Source organism: Camponotus vicinus, unplaced genomic scaffold (genome assembly GCF_025532165.1).
Source record: "Camponotus vicinus isolate PSW18456_S1 unplaced genomic scaffold, iyCamVici1.0 SCAF_13, whole genome shotgun sequence".
In the NCBI taxonomy this organism is placed as follows: Eukaryota; Metazoa; Arthropoda; class Insecta; order Hymenoptera; family Formicidae; genus Camponotus; species Camponotus vicinus.
The window spans coordinates 4,308,008-4,325,568 of record NW_028141949.1 but is presented as its reverse complement, the minus strand read 5'-3'; the positions used below and the strand labels follow the sequence as shown (position 1 = coordinate 4,325,568).

General features: G+C 27.1%; 1 protein-coding gene across 2 annotated transcripts in view; it reads left to right on the top strand.

Annotated features, from left to right (window-relative positions):
• Nucleotides 1–15,463, top strand: part of LOC145964646 (putative fatty acyl-CoA reductase CG5065) — a 47,349-nt gene extending 31,886 nt beyond the window's left edge. Inside the window, exons 3-12 of one of the 2 annotated variants that reach the window (XM_083087638.1) lie at nucleotides 6,939–7,173; nucleotides 10,566–10,705; nucleotides 10,774–10,896; nucleotides 11,101–11,226; nucleotides 11,334–11,479; nucleotides 11,611–11,720; nucleotides 13,068–13,263; nucleotides 13,863–14,102; nucleotides 14,250–14,507; nucleotides 14,598–15,463. In XM_083087638.1, coding sequence (XP_082943764.1) covers nucleotides 7,089–7,173; nucleotides 10,566–10,705; nucleotides 10,774–10,896; nucleotides 11,101–11,226; nucleotides 11,334–11,479; nucleotides 11,611–11,720; nucleotides 13,068–13,263; nucleotides 13,863–14,102; nucleotides 14,250–14,507; nucleotides 14,598–14,688 — 1,515 coding nt within the window. In that variant the 5' untranslated portion in view covers nucleotides 6,939–7,088 and the 3' untranslated portion in view covers nucleotides 14,689–15,463. Of the gene's footprint in view, nucleotides 1–6,938; nucleotides 7,174–10,565; nucleotides 10,706–10,773; nucleotides 10,897–11,100; nucleotides 11,227–11,333; nucleotides 11,480–11,610; nucleotides 11,721–13,067; nucleotides 13,264–13,862; nucleotides 14,103–14,249; nucleotides 14,508–14,597 lie in introns of those variants that run through there. The other variant, XR_014436532.1, reaches the window with a different exon arrangement.
• Nucleotides 15,464–17,561: the final 2,098 nt, after the last annotated feature.

Genomic DNA, 17,561 nt, shown 5'->3' with positions numbered 1-17,561 from the left:
ACCAAAATCAAGGATCTTTTGATTTCGTTATAAGCGCGTATATAATAAATAGTTACTATTGGATCTTCTTCTCTTGATAATGATTTCACAAATGCTGCCAAACAAAAGAATCCCGCCGCAAACGTGCCATCATAAAACTTGAAATCGACAATTGTCACGAAGTAATGAATAATAAGGCGATGATTTTGAATTAGCTTTTTGATCGTTTCTCAACACTCACCAGGTTTCAGCCAGTATCCTCCACTTCCTTCACGACAGTACCAGCTCGGTTTCGGTGATAATGGTCGCGGGTCGATCGCACTTACAGGATAATTTGATTTTATTAATAGACGACGATCAATGGTGTGTTAATTTTAATACGATTATGTTCTGTCATCACCCGAATATGGGATCGAATATATATTGAAGTAGTCACGGATATCGATCAGACATGATCCGCTCTCTCGAGCCATTTTGCCGTTGCACCGACACATACCATATGTATTATTAAATTTAATGACGCTTTTAGATCACGACATTTATCTCAGAACTTCATAGTTTACAAGGAACTCTTCGATGGGAAGAAGCTAGAACAAATTCTTAAAATAAAAGACACGATAATAGTAAAGTAAAATTTATAATGGTGATATTGTGCAAACAATAATTTTTATAAGTAAATATTGTGCCTTTACAAGAAAAACATTAAAAGCATAAAGAATGAAATAAAGCATATTATTAATACATTATATATAAAGTCTAATAAATTTGTGACGTATTATTGACAACAAAACCGTATTCTTTAATTCTTGCGCTGTATTAATAATAATAATAATTAATAATAATTAATAGTAATAAAATCTCTATGACATGTTATACTCATTGATCTCGATGACATGTTATACTCATTTTATATAAATATTTGTCGGAAATATACAGATTTCCTAAGATGCACTTATTTCAGAGAATCCTATTTTTAAAATTTTTTATTTCTTTTTACTACCCAATAGACACATGATGGTATATTATACGTTTAAATCAAGTATTTACGGGAGGTCTAAATGTGATAGATTTAACGTATATCAATTGCGTATAATTTTAGTTGTGATGTCCGACTGATATACGTTGTCATAAACTATATTTATTCGTTTTTTAATGCTATTCTCAAATATTAAATCGTATTTGATAAACTAATAAACTATGTTTTATGAATACATAATTTTTACGAATTACGAGCACCTATATAAACGTATTACAATGACTATTTAAAATACGTATTGTAATGACTATTTAAAATACGTATTGCAATGACTATTTAAAATATGTATTGCAATGACTATTTAAAATACGTTATTTTTATTATACTTTTAAATGATTTTTGTTTTTAAATAAACGTATTGTATACAATTATACAGGTTGTCCCATTTTAACTTACACAACAAAATATCTCGAAGATTAAGCTTCATCGAAGAAAATGTTTCAAACAAAAGTTGTAGGATTTAAAGATATCTATTTATTGATCTTATCACTTTGACCTTGGACAGGGTAATCAGTTTACATTAAAAAAATATGATTCCATTTAAAAATTTAAGATAATTTTGCCCTGACTTTGACAACTCTACCCAAGATCAAAGTAATAAAATCAGTAAAAAGATATTTTAAAACATTATAACTTTTGTTTGAAACATTTTTGTCGATAAATCTTAGTTTCCGAAATATTGTGCTGTGTAAGTTAAAATGGGACACCTTGTATAGCTACAATAATAAAAGTAATGAGATTTAGTGCAAAGAATATATGTCATTAAATATAAAATAAATTTAATAATTAGAGATTTGGCTCAAGTAATCAAAAAATTAAAAAGAAAATGGCATAAGAGCCAACGCGCGGTAGTTGGAGCGCAGAAAAGCAACAACACTTCTTTCTTTTTTCAGTATTAGTTTATTAAAAAACACATTATAATAACAAAAAACGTACGTTTCGAATCATCTTTTGATCCTTCTTCAGCGCGATGTTAACAATATATGTTACAGATAGTGACGCGTTACATTAAACGAATTTGTTCTTGACGCGTAGGTGACGCTAAATTGCGTCCCGCGGAGGTCTAGTAAGCGCTCTGCTTCCAATAGTCAATTAAATATACTATAGTTATGCTATGCGACGTCACAGCAGATCAGATTCCGCGCTTTTTACAATTAGTAATATATTGGGTTGGCCAATAAGTCCGTGCGGTTTTTTCCGACACGTCTTTACAAACACGGCAAAAATTATTGGAGCTGGGCTGGGATATCCTACCGCATCCTCCATATTCTCCAGACCTTGCTCCTTCGGACTATCACATGTTTCGCTCCCTACAAAATTCCTTGAATGGACGGCGCTTTACTTTCGAAGAAGACATCAAACGGCACTTAAAACAGTTTTTCGACAAAAAAGACAAGAAGTTCTACGAGCGAGGAATTATGAAGATATGTGCGGTATATGGTAAGGATGCCGTGAAAGAACGTGTGTGCCAGAAATGGTTTGCAAAATTTCGTTCCGGAAATTTTTCTATCCAAGACGCACCACGCTCGGGCCGGCCAGTTGAGATTGATCAAGACAAAGTAAAGACGTTAATCGATACCAATAAACGCTATACGACGCGAGAGATTGCAGATGTTCTCCAAATATCATTCCAAATATCATATTCATCATTTACATGTAAAAAAACCGCACGGACTTATTGGCCAACCTAATAGTATACCGCTGTGCGCCTCATGTCGGTTCGAGATTCAATGACGAACAGTTCGTCATAATAATAAAATATGTTTATTAGTCGTATAATATTTTAGTTGTAAAATCAAGTGTGTATATATTATTCGTGCAACAATTTATTAACGTTTTATAGACTTAGATTATACCATTTATAGAATAGAATTTTGTAAACATTTATAAATGAGATTTTTCTCATAAATTATATACGTTTTCAATAAACGTTTCTTCGATTACATAAATATACGATTTTAAGAAATAAAATAGACGCATATACATTCTAGAAATTAAACGTTTCTTTTCGTATTCTTATATAATATTTTTCAACGCACAAAATCCGTTTTGTTTTATGCAAACGTAATAAAAACGTATATTATACGATTGTATAAAAACCATAAAAATTAAAACGTTTATCTGATATACTTATACCACATTTATACTAACTTTACGTTTAATAAATGTTTAATATTCCATCATGTGTTTATTGGGTATAATACTTATAATATGTTTTTGCACTTACTTATTTATTATATCCGTAGGATTAACAATCGCTGTTTGCGATTTAAAAATATTATTTGGCTTTAAAAACCTCAGTTTCTTCATATTATTTTCCGGAGATGATTTATAATATTATTTTAGAAAGAATCTCTTTTCTTCCTAAATAATTAAGAATGGATGTTTGTCTCTTTGGCACGCTGTTTCGACCAAATGCAACGTGATAACGATACATTGTTATACCATCGCGATGAATTATGATTGCACATTCATCATGTGGATAGCATCGCACTGTTCAGGTATCTACAAATAAAACGTACATCCCTCTCAGTCTTCTGACAGCGAAACAACTCTACGCTTTTACATGATGTACATTTTGCACTATGAATATGCTTCCTTCACCAATTTATTTAATAAAAAGATTGTAATTGTCGATTAATAGAGAGAAAATAGAGGGAACATTTTCGACAAGAAATAATCTCTAAAAGAAACCATTAAGATGTCTTCATAATTTCAACCTATCCATTTTTATATATATCCAAAAATTGATTATTCTGAAAAAAAGAATATAAATTGTATTTTAAGTAGTTATGTGAAAAATTCATTTAATTTCATATCTTGCATAACTTTATATATTACATTTATTGTATTTTACGGCATAATTAATTAGATGCTTGAAACTGGTTTTAGCGAAAGTTTCTGAACAACGATATGTTTATATATAAGCCTTAACCTGTAACACGAGAATTCAGTGATGGCTTATTATTCGTTCGATTGCAACGTACAGTGCTACATTGGAGTCTGTTTTTAAACGTAATATTCAAACATAATATTTATTAATCTATTATATACAATAGTCTTTATTAATCTAGTCTTTATTAGTCTAGTCTTTATTAATCAATTATACAAAGTATTTTTTTTAATAAAACCTTAATATAAACATAATACTACTATTACATTGTTAATTATATTAATATTAAAAGTTTGAAGAAATTCATATTTTTTCTTACCAGATAATATTTATAGATAATAAAGAAAATTAAGATGTTTCACAAATAATTATTTTTTTAAATTATATATAGAAAGATAAACCATACGGCAAATAAACTCTATTAATTTAAGCTAATTTTTATTGTGATTATAACAATACGGATTGCAAACAATTATTTGTTTATATTAAAGAAGCAATTTTACTTTTTTAAATAAAGACATGGACATAAGATCCTAGGATAACCACATTACTTACTAATGGTAGATTCTTCAAATCATTTAGAGACATTTTTTTTCAAAAAATAAAAAGTATAAGACTCGAAATATAAAATCAAACAAAACAGTTATAATGGCAATACGAGTCGAGTGTCGATGTTATAACACATTTATTTATAATACATCAAATAAATATTGATATTAAACGAATACAAAGAGAGGATAGCGAACGTTTCAACCCTATTTTTGGGTCATCTTCAGCGCGAAAGTGATAATATAATAAAAGAAATAACAAAAGTGTTTTATATCGGAGTCTATTACAAAGGGTGCTGTCTAAAGCGATAATAAATGTCTCGGTTAATGTATCTCATTATCTTGACGGTGCCTACGTAAAAACAAAGGACAAAAAGTAAAATAAGTTAAATAAATAATATAACTAATATGAACAAAGAAAGAAAAAAGTACTAAAAATTAACATGAAAATTACGAGATTGAAAATATTTTAATGTCAATTTATTAAAAATGATCTAAATAAAAATAAACTGAACATATAGTCAAAGAAATAAAAATTAAAAAGATAAGAAGTTAAAACTACGGAAATAACTTACTTCCAGGCATCGAAGACAATGATGCGCCGAGGAGACGAATAGAGACAATTTAACATCTCCGAAGACAAAGATCGATTCTTTAACGGATAAATGTGACTTATATATAAACGGTAAAGCGAGTCAAGTAATGTATAAATGTACACATACGCAATTTTTTTTCATCATTGCATGTTTTCAATTTTTACTATCATATAACTTTATAATTAAACTTTAAATTGAAATTTTATTAAAATAAACTTCATCCGAAATTAATTAAAGAATTAACTGAAGTAGTTTTGTTAATCTTTTAACTCTACCAAATTTAGTTTGCAAAAAATATTTTTTTTTAATCGTTTATTAATTAATAAATTATTGCTTCAACATTTTCGGAGAAAAAATCGCCTCTAAATGATCCCACGAATTTATTATAATAGAGTTATATTTTTTATAAACATGTTGACAGTTTATTGATTATACTTATATATTATAATTTACATAAAGCTTAAAAAAATTTAATGCTCAAATTAAAAAAGTTTGTATACAGAATGTCCCAGGGTCACCATACCAACAATAAACTCTATTATAATATAATAACGTAAATATTTATCGTAACGGTCAGCAATTGAATTTCTAAATTGTAGAAGAGATTACTCAACTTCACTTCCCTTCTTTATAAAAGGAACGTTGTAGATTCACAATTTAGTTCGTTTTCAATAATTACACATGATACATCGCTCTGCAAAACTTGTTCCTCATAAGTTTAAATAAGTTTAAATTGTTTATTGTATAACATGTTAGTTTCTATCTACAAATAACTTGTAAATATATAATAAGTATATATAAACTAAAAGTATATAAACTAAAAGTATATATAAATATATTCCATCTTAAAGTGTGTATATCAAGAAAGAGTAATATCAACAAATAAATATATAAACAAAAGAGGATATTTATAAAAAATATATAACAAAAGAAGGTATTTATATTTTATTAATCTTTAACTTATACCATAGATATATTAACATAGACTGCTCATAAGGTAGCGAGGAGTGTCCTTCTGACGTGACCTTCGCGTGACCTTCAGGTGACTCTTCAAGGTCAAACCAATGGCACCATCTAATGTCCCCCTTGAAGCCATACAACTTTTGTCTGAAACACTTTCTAGTAAAACTCTTCCTTATCGAGATATTCGACCGTGTTCAGACTTTTTTAACACCCAGTATATATATATATATATATATATATATATATATATATATATATATATATGTACTTATACACCATATTTCTTATTTCATCCATTATTGTATATGTAAGATAACATTATTATATAATTGTTATTTTAATGTTTATTTAGTTTTATTGTTTTAATTGTTTATATTATCAAAATAATATTACATTTACAAATATTGTTCAAGAAGGCATTTTGCGAAATAAGTGCAAATACATTTACAGAATATAGTAAAGTCTGAATAGATGGAGCAACGTGCAACAGAATACACACACGGTGAACACTTCGTTTATCGATCGGAAAACACAATAACTTTATTTAAAACAGAACTTGTACATATACATATATAAGTTCTGTTTTAAATAAATTTATTGTTTTCTCTTAATTTAATGCTATATGTCTATCTAAGAGTGTTGTTATGTATCTGTTCCATGTTTAAATGTAAAAAGACATGAACAACTTGTTTCATATTTAGTAGAAATTCTCTCTGTAGATAAACATTTTATAAATAGCGCAATACATAGTATATTTTACAAACAAATATCTATTTTGTACATAATAATCGCACCAAAAATATTTTATATTTTATCTTGTGCTATCATCGAGAATCACGTTTCTCACATGTCAATCTCTTCTCGCGGTAACAGGCTATTTCTTTTAGTTTAGAAAATTAATTAAGGTGATTTCTTTTTATTAGGACACCCTATATAGGCAACATATATATACGGCAACTACTTCATCTTTTCGATAGAGTTCTCATAACTACACCAACTGAAACGTCAGTCGAGGAAATCTACAGGTGCCATTTATTTTTATTTGCTATCTCAGTATTAATTTTTCAAAAACCATGGATTATAAACGAAACAATGAAGCTGAAATGCACAAGACGCCGATACAAAAATTTTATGCCGGACAGTCAATCTTCATTACAGGTATTTATTATATAACTGAATAGAATAAAAAATAGTAAAATAAGTAGATTAGATAATATGTGAATAATTTTGATCCATACATATTAAATTTAGAAGAACAGTTCCATTGTGCAATAGCAATCGTCACATCAGAAATGGTCCAATTATACAAAAAAATCTTATCCTCAGAGCGAATATGTGTATACAAATAAAAGTCTGCATTTCGAACATATGCTTTAAAACATTTATTGATCTATTTTAGAGCCAAAAAAAATTTTTAGAACGTTGAAACAATAATTTTGGATCAAAATTATTCACACATGTTATTTAATCTACTTATTTTATTTTCATGCAGTTATCATGCATAGTTCTGTAAAACTTTTATCAAAATAATAAAATAGCGTATATGCTCAAATGCTGCGCAAGCTGTGCGCGCGCCGCCTCTGATTCATCGTAATCTAAAACACTTATTCGTTAGCTTAAAGTTGCTCTTATTAAAATAATAATATTCAGACGCAATTTTGTCAAAGAAAAATGTTGTTTCTTTTAGCATGAACTATCACGCTGTGCATTCCGCGTCCGCGAATTCTGGTACATTCTGTATATATAATAATAGATGTCATGTATAGATTTAATATGTCATATTTAATTTAAATACTTAAATACTTAAACTCTAGTCAAGTTAACAACTTTTTCTCAGTGTAATAGAAAACTGATTACCGATATGTGTGATGTGTGTGAAGGGTATGTGTGAATAAGTAATAAAGTATTTGTGTTAAACTACGTTATTTCTTTAATTTTTAGACTTATGAAATTTCTTCATTAATAAACAAATGAAACTTTCATTAAAATAATAATTCAATTAAAATTCAATTAAAATCCAATTAAAACATTAGTCTCGATATTATTTACATATTATATATTTATCGATATGAAAACAGAATTAGATGTAAGTTCGTGCCTGAAAAATAGTCATGCGATGCTCTTCACAAATCTTTCTTGTCCTTACATAAAATAGCGTTTTGTTTATCTAGAATATAAATCGGCTAGAAATATTGCGCAGTCCATTAACCGCACAGTTAAAATTGAGTACGACAATCGTAAACTTAAACAATGACGCACATGAGTCTTATGCATTATACCGCAAATTCTTACGCTTAAATCTACTTTGTTCTATATATATATATATATATATATATATATATCGAATACACGCTAATTTTCCTTTTATTATATCATTTTACAATAATTTTAACAAAATTTTTATTTCTCTTATTCTAATTCTAGGTTTTTTTCATTACACGAAAGCGATAATAATTTTCCTTACAGCTTGATTTTAATTCAGATAACTTTTGTTTCTTTTCTTTGTTGGTGTGTGTGTGTGTGTATGTATCTTATTCTATGCTGTAAAAAAATTTATGTTTTATCAAAAAAATTAGATAATTTATCTTCACCGTTAGATTTTCAGCTCTTTACGTGCTTTTGTATCTCTTCTAAAATATTTTATCGCATTGTCTATAACTAGATTATCTTAATAAAGAAAATTTATTCTGCAAATACAAACTGATTTTTACAATAAATTATTTAAAATTCGTATCTAAACAGCTATTATTGAAGTCATTGATGATAACCGGCTTACTTTTAGCCAATAATCTTAACGGTAAAATATTTTTTTTGACACATTAAAACATTTATATTTATATTTATAAAGATCATATATTTGATTTTTTAAATTTGCATTTTCAATTGATTTTATTTTTATCTACATAACCATGAAACATAAAACAATATAGAATCCTAATCATGCATTTAACGTATTAGCAATTTTAATTAGTTTTTAATAAATAGTATCTCTCTTTATATTGAATAGCTAAATATTTTCTTTGAATCACTCTATTCTTTTCAATCCTTATAAATAATCCAGTTAGTAAATACTACAAGTTTATTTTATGTATATAGTTTATAAATCTATCTTTATTTTGTATCTTTATTTTTAAGAATACAACTATAAATTTGACCAATAAAAATGGGCTGTTGTTAGTGATTAGGTTTCTATCTTTCAATTAAAGTTAACAAAATAAAACAATACTAATCATTTCCAAGTGATACAAATAAAATTTGCAATTTCTTGATAAAAATCAATTTTCTTTATTTCATCGGCAAGAGTGATATGCGTAATCATTGATTACATATTTTTATAAGTAAGTTTTATTCGAAATATTTGCAACATTATAATTAGAATCAATCATAAATCAACTAAAGATTTAAAAAGAAAGATTTTTGCACTTACAAACAACTGTAAATTGTTTGTAAATTGTTTTTATACTGCTTTACATCAATTACTACGCTGATGATTTACTAATGATACAGACTTGTAAACACTGAAGTTGCAAATAACTTTTAATTTAAGAATTAGATTTATAAGCAAATAGCAATAAAATTTTTGAATCATAAAAATCTCAAATTTTCTGCATTACTTAGATCTTGGATTTGATTTCGCTGTGAAAAAGCGACTTTTCGACTTATTTTTTAGGTTGCTTTACTCTATTATATAGCTGCTTTCCACTGATAATTCAATCTGTCTTTTCAATAGATTTAAGCATTTATCCGCTTATGAGAGATTCTACCTCGGATTATATCTTCTCTAGAGGCTAAAAGTCTCATTATATTGGGGAATAATTTAGCAAAAATCCTTTGAAGAGCATTCCCTTTGTTGAATTAGTTACCCTAAAATCATTGAATTGCTCTCCATTAAATCATTCAAAAGAAACTTTGCAATACATTTCCTAAATGTCAAACGATAAAAGTTGACAGCTTATAGACTTCTATCAACTGCTTCTGTCCTTTTAGCTAAATTTCATATTGTCACTCTAACATATTCATTCTTATTTTCTTTTATTTTTCACTCAATATATTTAATTTTCATTTATATTTATATTTTAGTCTTCATTTTGTTTTCTATTTTTATTACTCTATTTTTGTATTCTTAATTTTTTCAATTTATTACATTATTATTTGATTTTATTATATACTTTATGTATCATGCGTATGTTCATAGGAAAACTTTTGGAACAAAATAAATTACTATTATTAACTATCATTAATTATTATATATTAGTAACTCTACTACAAGTTCTCAAATTAAAATCTCTCTGTATTTAATATATTAATTAATAATTTAAAATTAATTTTCAATTGATAAATGTAAAAAACATTTTAAATATTAGTTTGTTTTAGTAACAATATACGTTCAATAATTTTGAAATTAGTATTAAGTACTATATACATATAAATAATAAATTCGTAATACTAGAATTCTTACGAGACTCTTTCCTTACATTATCTTTCTGGATATTGTAATTAATACATATTACAGTTTATACTTAATTTTACTTTTCTATTTTTTTCTACAGGTAGTACCGGGTTTATCGGAAAAATATTAATCGAAAAATTGTTACGAAGTTGTCCCGATATTTCTACAATGTATCTATTGATACGCCCGAAAAAGGACAAGTGCCCTGAAAGCCGACTGGATGACATATTTAAAAATTCGGTGAGTATCTAAAAAGCAGTAATATGATGTATTCATGAAACATTACTATGTGAATTTATAATCTGCAGTTGTATGATCGATTAAGAAAGGAAGTGCCTAATTTTCGCAAAAAAGTTGTGCCAATTATAGGCAATTTTGATGTTGAAGATTTAGGACTGTCCGAAAATGATAAGAATATCCTGATACGTGAGGTAATAATTCAGATTTCTCTTCCATTTGTATAATTATATTCAGCTCAAAAAAGTTATCGTATGTTTAAGAGATATATATTCTATGTAAATTAAAAAATATTAATTATTAAGATAGTCAAAAATAAATCTTCTTTTTATATATTTGAAATATTACAATATAGTATATTAGAAAAAAATTCTTATTATATTTACTTTATATTGCAGGTGTCCATAATTTTCCACTTGGCGGCGACTCTGCGTTTTGACGAGGAAATAAAAATTGCTACGACAATAAACATTATGGCTACAAATACCATTTTAAACATCGCTAAACGTATGTCAAACTTAAAGGTAATTTTATTTTGTAACAATAAATATTGTAAAATAATTGGGAAGAATTATTAATTTTTATGAATTTTAAAGAAATAATTAAATCGATATTGACATTTATTTTGCAGTCATTCATTCACACATCGACCTTGTATGCACATTGCCATGATAACTCAATACTTATCGAGGAACGTTTTTACACATATCCTAATGATCATAAGGATTTTATTACATCAATGCGTGCTTTACCCAAAAACGATGAAAAATTATCTAGGTGCGTATTTCTTTTGTTCTCGATATATAATAAATAAGATAAAAATAATAAACTTTCCATGTAAAAAAATAAATGTTTATAATAAATCAAAATTATTATAATAAATTACTGTAATATTATTGTTTTGATAGAATGGCTTCATTGTGGCCGAATACATATACATGTACAAAAGCCATTACAGAGATTCTTCTCAGAGACGAAGGCAAAAACTTACCTATTGGAATATTTCGACCTGCAATGGGTGAAAAATTTAATTAATTATACATTATTTTATCATACTAATTTTTATATTAATTAATTTTTTAATTTATAATTCATCTTTATTATATATAAATCATCTTCATATTATATCATAAGATATACAGGATGGCCCATTTTAATCCATCCAGTCGAATATCTCGAAAACCAAGCCCGGGAGAGAAAAATGTTTCAGACAAAAGTTTGGTTTCGAGGGGGCCATAAGATGGTACCATTGGTTTGACTTTGAAGAGTCATTTGAAGGTCACGTGAAGGTCACCTCAATTTTTTTAAATGGCACCCCCTATTTTTTATTACATACTCTTATAGCTGACCTCGAGAGCTTTCTAAAACACTATAATAAATTATTTTTCCATGAAGTACTTTTCGAGTTATGAGGCTTAAAATCATTTCTTAATTTTACATAAACCATAAAATATCTTGTAAAATATTCATTTTTCGATTATCTTACCTTAATACTTTTATGTACAAAATAATGAGAGGAATCAATTGGTGTAAAGAAAACACATAGTTATTTCAAAGAAAAAATATGTAATTTGTAATTAACAATTAAATATTTTTTCTTAAAAGTAACTATGTGTTTTCTTTACACCAATTGATTCCTCTTATTATTTTGTACATAAAAGTATTAAGGTAAAATAATCGAAAAATGAATATTTTACAAGATATTTTACGGTTTATGTAAAATTAAGAAATCATTTCAAGCCTTATAACTCAAAAAATACTTGAGGGAAAAATAATTTATTACAGTGTTTTGGAAAGCTCTCGAGGTAAGCTACAAGAATGTGCAATGAAAAATAGTAGGTTCCATTTAAGAAATTGAAGGTGACCTTCACGTGACCTTCAAATGACTCTTCAAGATCAAACCAATGGTACCATCTTATGGCCCCCTCGAAACCAAACAACTTTTGTCTGAAACATTTTTCTCTCTCGGGCTTGGTTTTCGAGATATTCGACTGGATGGATTAAAATGGGCCACCCTATATATATATATATATATATATATATATATATATATATATATATATATATATATATATGTATATATAATGCAAATTCATTTTTATCGTATATAATTCATTTATATCGTAGATTTATCGTATATAATCTTGTGAGAAGTACATATACATATTATAAAATACATATACATTTCTTATGTGTAATATAAAAATATAATCATTGTCATTAATAAATAAATTAATAATTAATATTAATATAACATAGTACTGAAAAAAATGAAATTTTAAGATGATAACGTAAAATCGCAAAAATATTGCAGATTATTATTAAGTGCAAGCTTTAACGAAAAAAAAAATGAATATTTTTTCAGTCATGCCTAGCGCTAACGAACCGATCGTCGGATGGGGCGATAACTTATATGGACCAATTGGCAGTACAATATCTATCCTGCTCGGTTTCACGAGATTTCAATGGTGCGATTCCAATATTACAGCGAATTTGGTGCCTGTTGATTTTACCGTAAACGCTTTAATTGCTAGTGCATGGGATGTCTCTAATCAATGCAGGTATAATCAAATATCATCAAGGAACGCACACATCTGATAATAACATATACAGTACCGGCCAAAAATATATCACCTTTATGTTTTTTAAGGATAACTTAATTCAATGTGCATATATTTCTATCTAATCACACATATTTTAATAATAGGTATATCGATTATTAAACGATAGATTTTTCATTCAATAATGAAAACAGCAACGAAAAATTAATTAAATATATATACACTTTGAATTAAGTTATCCTAAAAAAAAATATAAAGATATATTTTTGATCGGTACTGTATTTCATTTTTGTCATAAGTAGTTTCGATATTAATTATTGTCATCAGATATTAAATATTGGCATCAATCTCAGTCCTATCTTTAGTCCTCAATTTTACTTTCAAAAAATTACAAAATATTTTATATAATTCATGTGATCTATTGTATCATTTCAACACTCGTGACAAGTTGATGTCAAGCATAAAATAATCAACCTTTTTTTTAATTAATACATCAACATATTTATGTAATATATATTGATTACATAAAATAAAAGTATTGGAACACGTGATTTATGATTAATAAGCGGTTTTTAAGAAAGGTTTTTTAATTTTTATAGGACAGGCAAAAATATGTTAATTTACAATAACACAACAGCACCTAATGCGCCGACTTGGGGCGAATACATTAATAAAATAATCTGTTTAAATCAGAAATATCCCTTGAAAGATGCCAAGTGGTTACCATTTGTTTTTTTAGTACCAGGAGAAATAACATATAAACTTGGCATTTGGTTCTGTCATTTGCTTCCGGCCTTTTTTGTGGACAGTGTAAGGATATGTGTAGGCCGTCGCCCGAGGTACTATAGAAACATATATAAATATTGATTATTCAACTATGTATGTATAATAATTTATCTCGAAATTGAATGAAATTTATTTAAATTTATTTAAACTTCTAAAAAACACATATAAGGAAACGTAATAATCCTTTATATATATTTCAGAATGTGGAAATTTTATAATAAAATCCACAAAGCTGTCAAGTCAATTGCATATTTTTCAATTACTAGATGGCATTTCACCGATGATAATGTTCAAACGATGTGGAACCGCTTGAATAAAGAAGATCAGCAATTATTTCCATTCAACATAAGGGAACTTGACTGGACAAAATATCTTATCAATTTTCACAAAGGTTTACGTCTTTATTTCTTAAATGAAGATGACAGTAATTTAGAAATTAGTCGTATAAATTATAAAAGGTAAAGAATTTCTTTTTTATCCTTATTAAAGTTAATTTGTTTTTAATATAAAGATTAAACTTCTCTTAAGAACAAAATCATGAATTTCAGGCTTTATTGGATACACCAAGTATCTAAAACAGTGTTAATTTTTTTCACTCTTTGGATTATCTGGATCATATTCGTCAAAATATTTGCATAGTTTCTCTCTATATGTAAATATGCTTTAATTTATTAATATTAATATAAATACACTAACATATATTATATATATGTATACTTTAATTTATTGATATTGATACACTAACATATAACATTGAACATATTTCTCTACATGTGTTATTGAATTTATCGATGTTATATTATATGACATAATGCATGTATGTTTTTATTTTACTTACATGGCAAAAAATTTAAATATTTAAATATTTATTCTTATCAACTTATTTTCTTGAAATTCTTAAATAATTAAAATATCTCTATTTGAAAAGATAATTTTTGTCTTAACGATTATTGTTTAAACTTGTTTAAGACAAAAATTATCTTTTCAAATAGAGATATTTTATAATAAAACTATTTTCCTTCGTTATATACATTTATCTTAAAATCCTCAACTTTTTGTGAAAATTACAAAAAAATGATGTGAGTAAAAAATAGTGCATCTTATTTCGCATTTTACACTTGTTTTGTTATTGTCATTATGTTACAGTAAATATTTTCTCAAAAATTATACTTATTTTTTATATCTTTTTAAAATTTTTGTCCTTTAAAATTTTATTAAACATATCCAAAAAGGCTTACGTGATGCACAGGGAACTTTATAAAAATGTAAGCGAGACCATAGCAAGTGTTTGATAAATTGTTAACTAATTGTTAACTAATAATGTTAAAGAAATAAATTAAAATGTAATATTTTATGTTAAATATTTTAGCTATAGGAGAAGGCGTTAAAATTTATATATATATATATATATATATATATATATATATATATATATATGTATATACAGGGTGACCCATTTTAACTTAGGCAGCCAAATAACTCGAAAAATAAGCAAGATAGAGAAAAATGTTTTAGACAAAAGTTGTATGGTTTCGAGGGGGCCATAAGATGGTATCATTGGTTTGACCTTGAAGAGTCATTTGAAGGTCACGTGAAGGTCACTTCAATTTTTTTAAATGGAATACCCTATATATTTTTATACATTCTTGTAGCTTATTTCGAGAGCTTTCCAAAACACTATAATTAAGTACCTTTCCGTTAAGTACTTTTTGAGTTATGATGCTTGAAATAATTTCTTAATTTTACATAAACCGTAAAATATCTTGTAAAATATTCATTTTTCGATTATCTTACCTTAATACTTTTATGTACAAAATAATGAGAGGAATCAATTGGTGTAAAGAAAACACATAGTTGTTTTTAAGAAAAAATATGGAATTGTTAATTGCAAATTACATATTTTTTCTTCGAAACAACTATGTGTTTTCTTTACACCAATTGATTCCTCTCATTATTTTGTACATAAAACTATTAAGGTAAGGTAATCGAAAAATGAATATTTTACAAGATATTTTACGGTTTATGTAAAATTAAGAAATTATTTCAAGCCTCATAACTCAAAAAGTACTTAACGAAAATGTACTTAATTATAGTGTTTTGGAAAGCTCTCGAGATGAGCTACAAGAATGTACAAAAATATATAGGATGTTCCATTTAAAAAAATTGAAGTGACCTTCACGTGACCTTCAAATGACTCTTCAAGGTCAAACCAATGATACCATCTTATGGCCCCCTCGAAACCATACAACTTTTGTCTAAAACATTTTTCTCTATCTTGCTTATTTTTCGAGTTATTTGGCTGCCTAAGTTAAAATGGGTCACCCTGTATATATACACTACATTTCTGGCTATTGTAAGTAAAAAATTCATTAAGCACTAAATACTTACTTTTTTTCTGTCACGAATTCCGTCACGATGAAAAATAATAGTAATAAGTTATGTTAATTGTAGAGAAAAAGAAAGATAGTTAATTGTAAAAAATACAATATAATTATACGATTATTGATAATACGAGATAAAATTTAAATAAACTTTCATCAATTTTCATTTTATACTTATAATTATTTCCTGTCGTAAATTATTGAAACGTGTTTAGCGTTTCCGAATGTAGAAGGTCCTCACGACTATCAGTTCCGTTGTGTCGCTGTCTTAGTTGACTTTAATGCCACGTGAAACCTTATCGGGATTTGAAAACATTCGTGACCTACCCCGAGAACAGGGATTACACTGTTTGCGATGTCAAAGAGTCAGCAGCCACTCGCCAGGAATTCTGGCGCCATGCCAATCGCGGAAAAATAGGTTATCGATCAACCCCCTCGGTCTTGGTAATAACTATAGGACCCCCTCTCTCTCCCAAATCCAAAAGGAGATAGAGAGAGAAAGGGTTAGAGATCCGCGTCTAAATTGTAAGAAGTGAAAATCTTGTGCACGTAACCGCAACTACCCTCGTCGGAATAAGCGTCATTAAGTGTACATACAATCATGATACAAAGAACCAAAATCGTGTCAAGAGTTTTATTAATGCCTTAAATTTTATATATATACATACATACATACATACATACACACACTATATACATATATATGTATTATTTTATAATATATAATTTTACAGTTTGTTATATAATTAATTGTTGTTATTATCATTATTATAAAGTTAAAACTACAAAAAAGTAAACAGCGAGAAAAAATATTTATAATTCAACATATAAATATAAAAAGTCATATATTGATTTCAACAAAGTAAAATATTAATCATTAAAATATGAAAATATATTGTGAGAGATATTATTAAGAACGTATATTTTTGTTACATTTTTCTAATACTTGCAATAACAATAAGTCAATAAAATTTAAACACTCTAAGTCAATGAATCGCTATTTTGGGTGACTAAATAAGTTTAGTGCGTAGCTGTTTTCCACGTGACAGAGATACACGGTACTCGAGATAATTTGCACAGCGATTAAACTAAACGGAGTGTCTGCAAGTCAAGTGTAACTGTGTACACCTT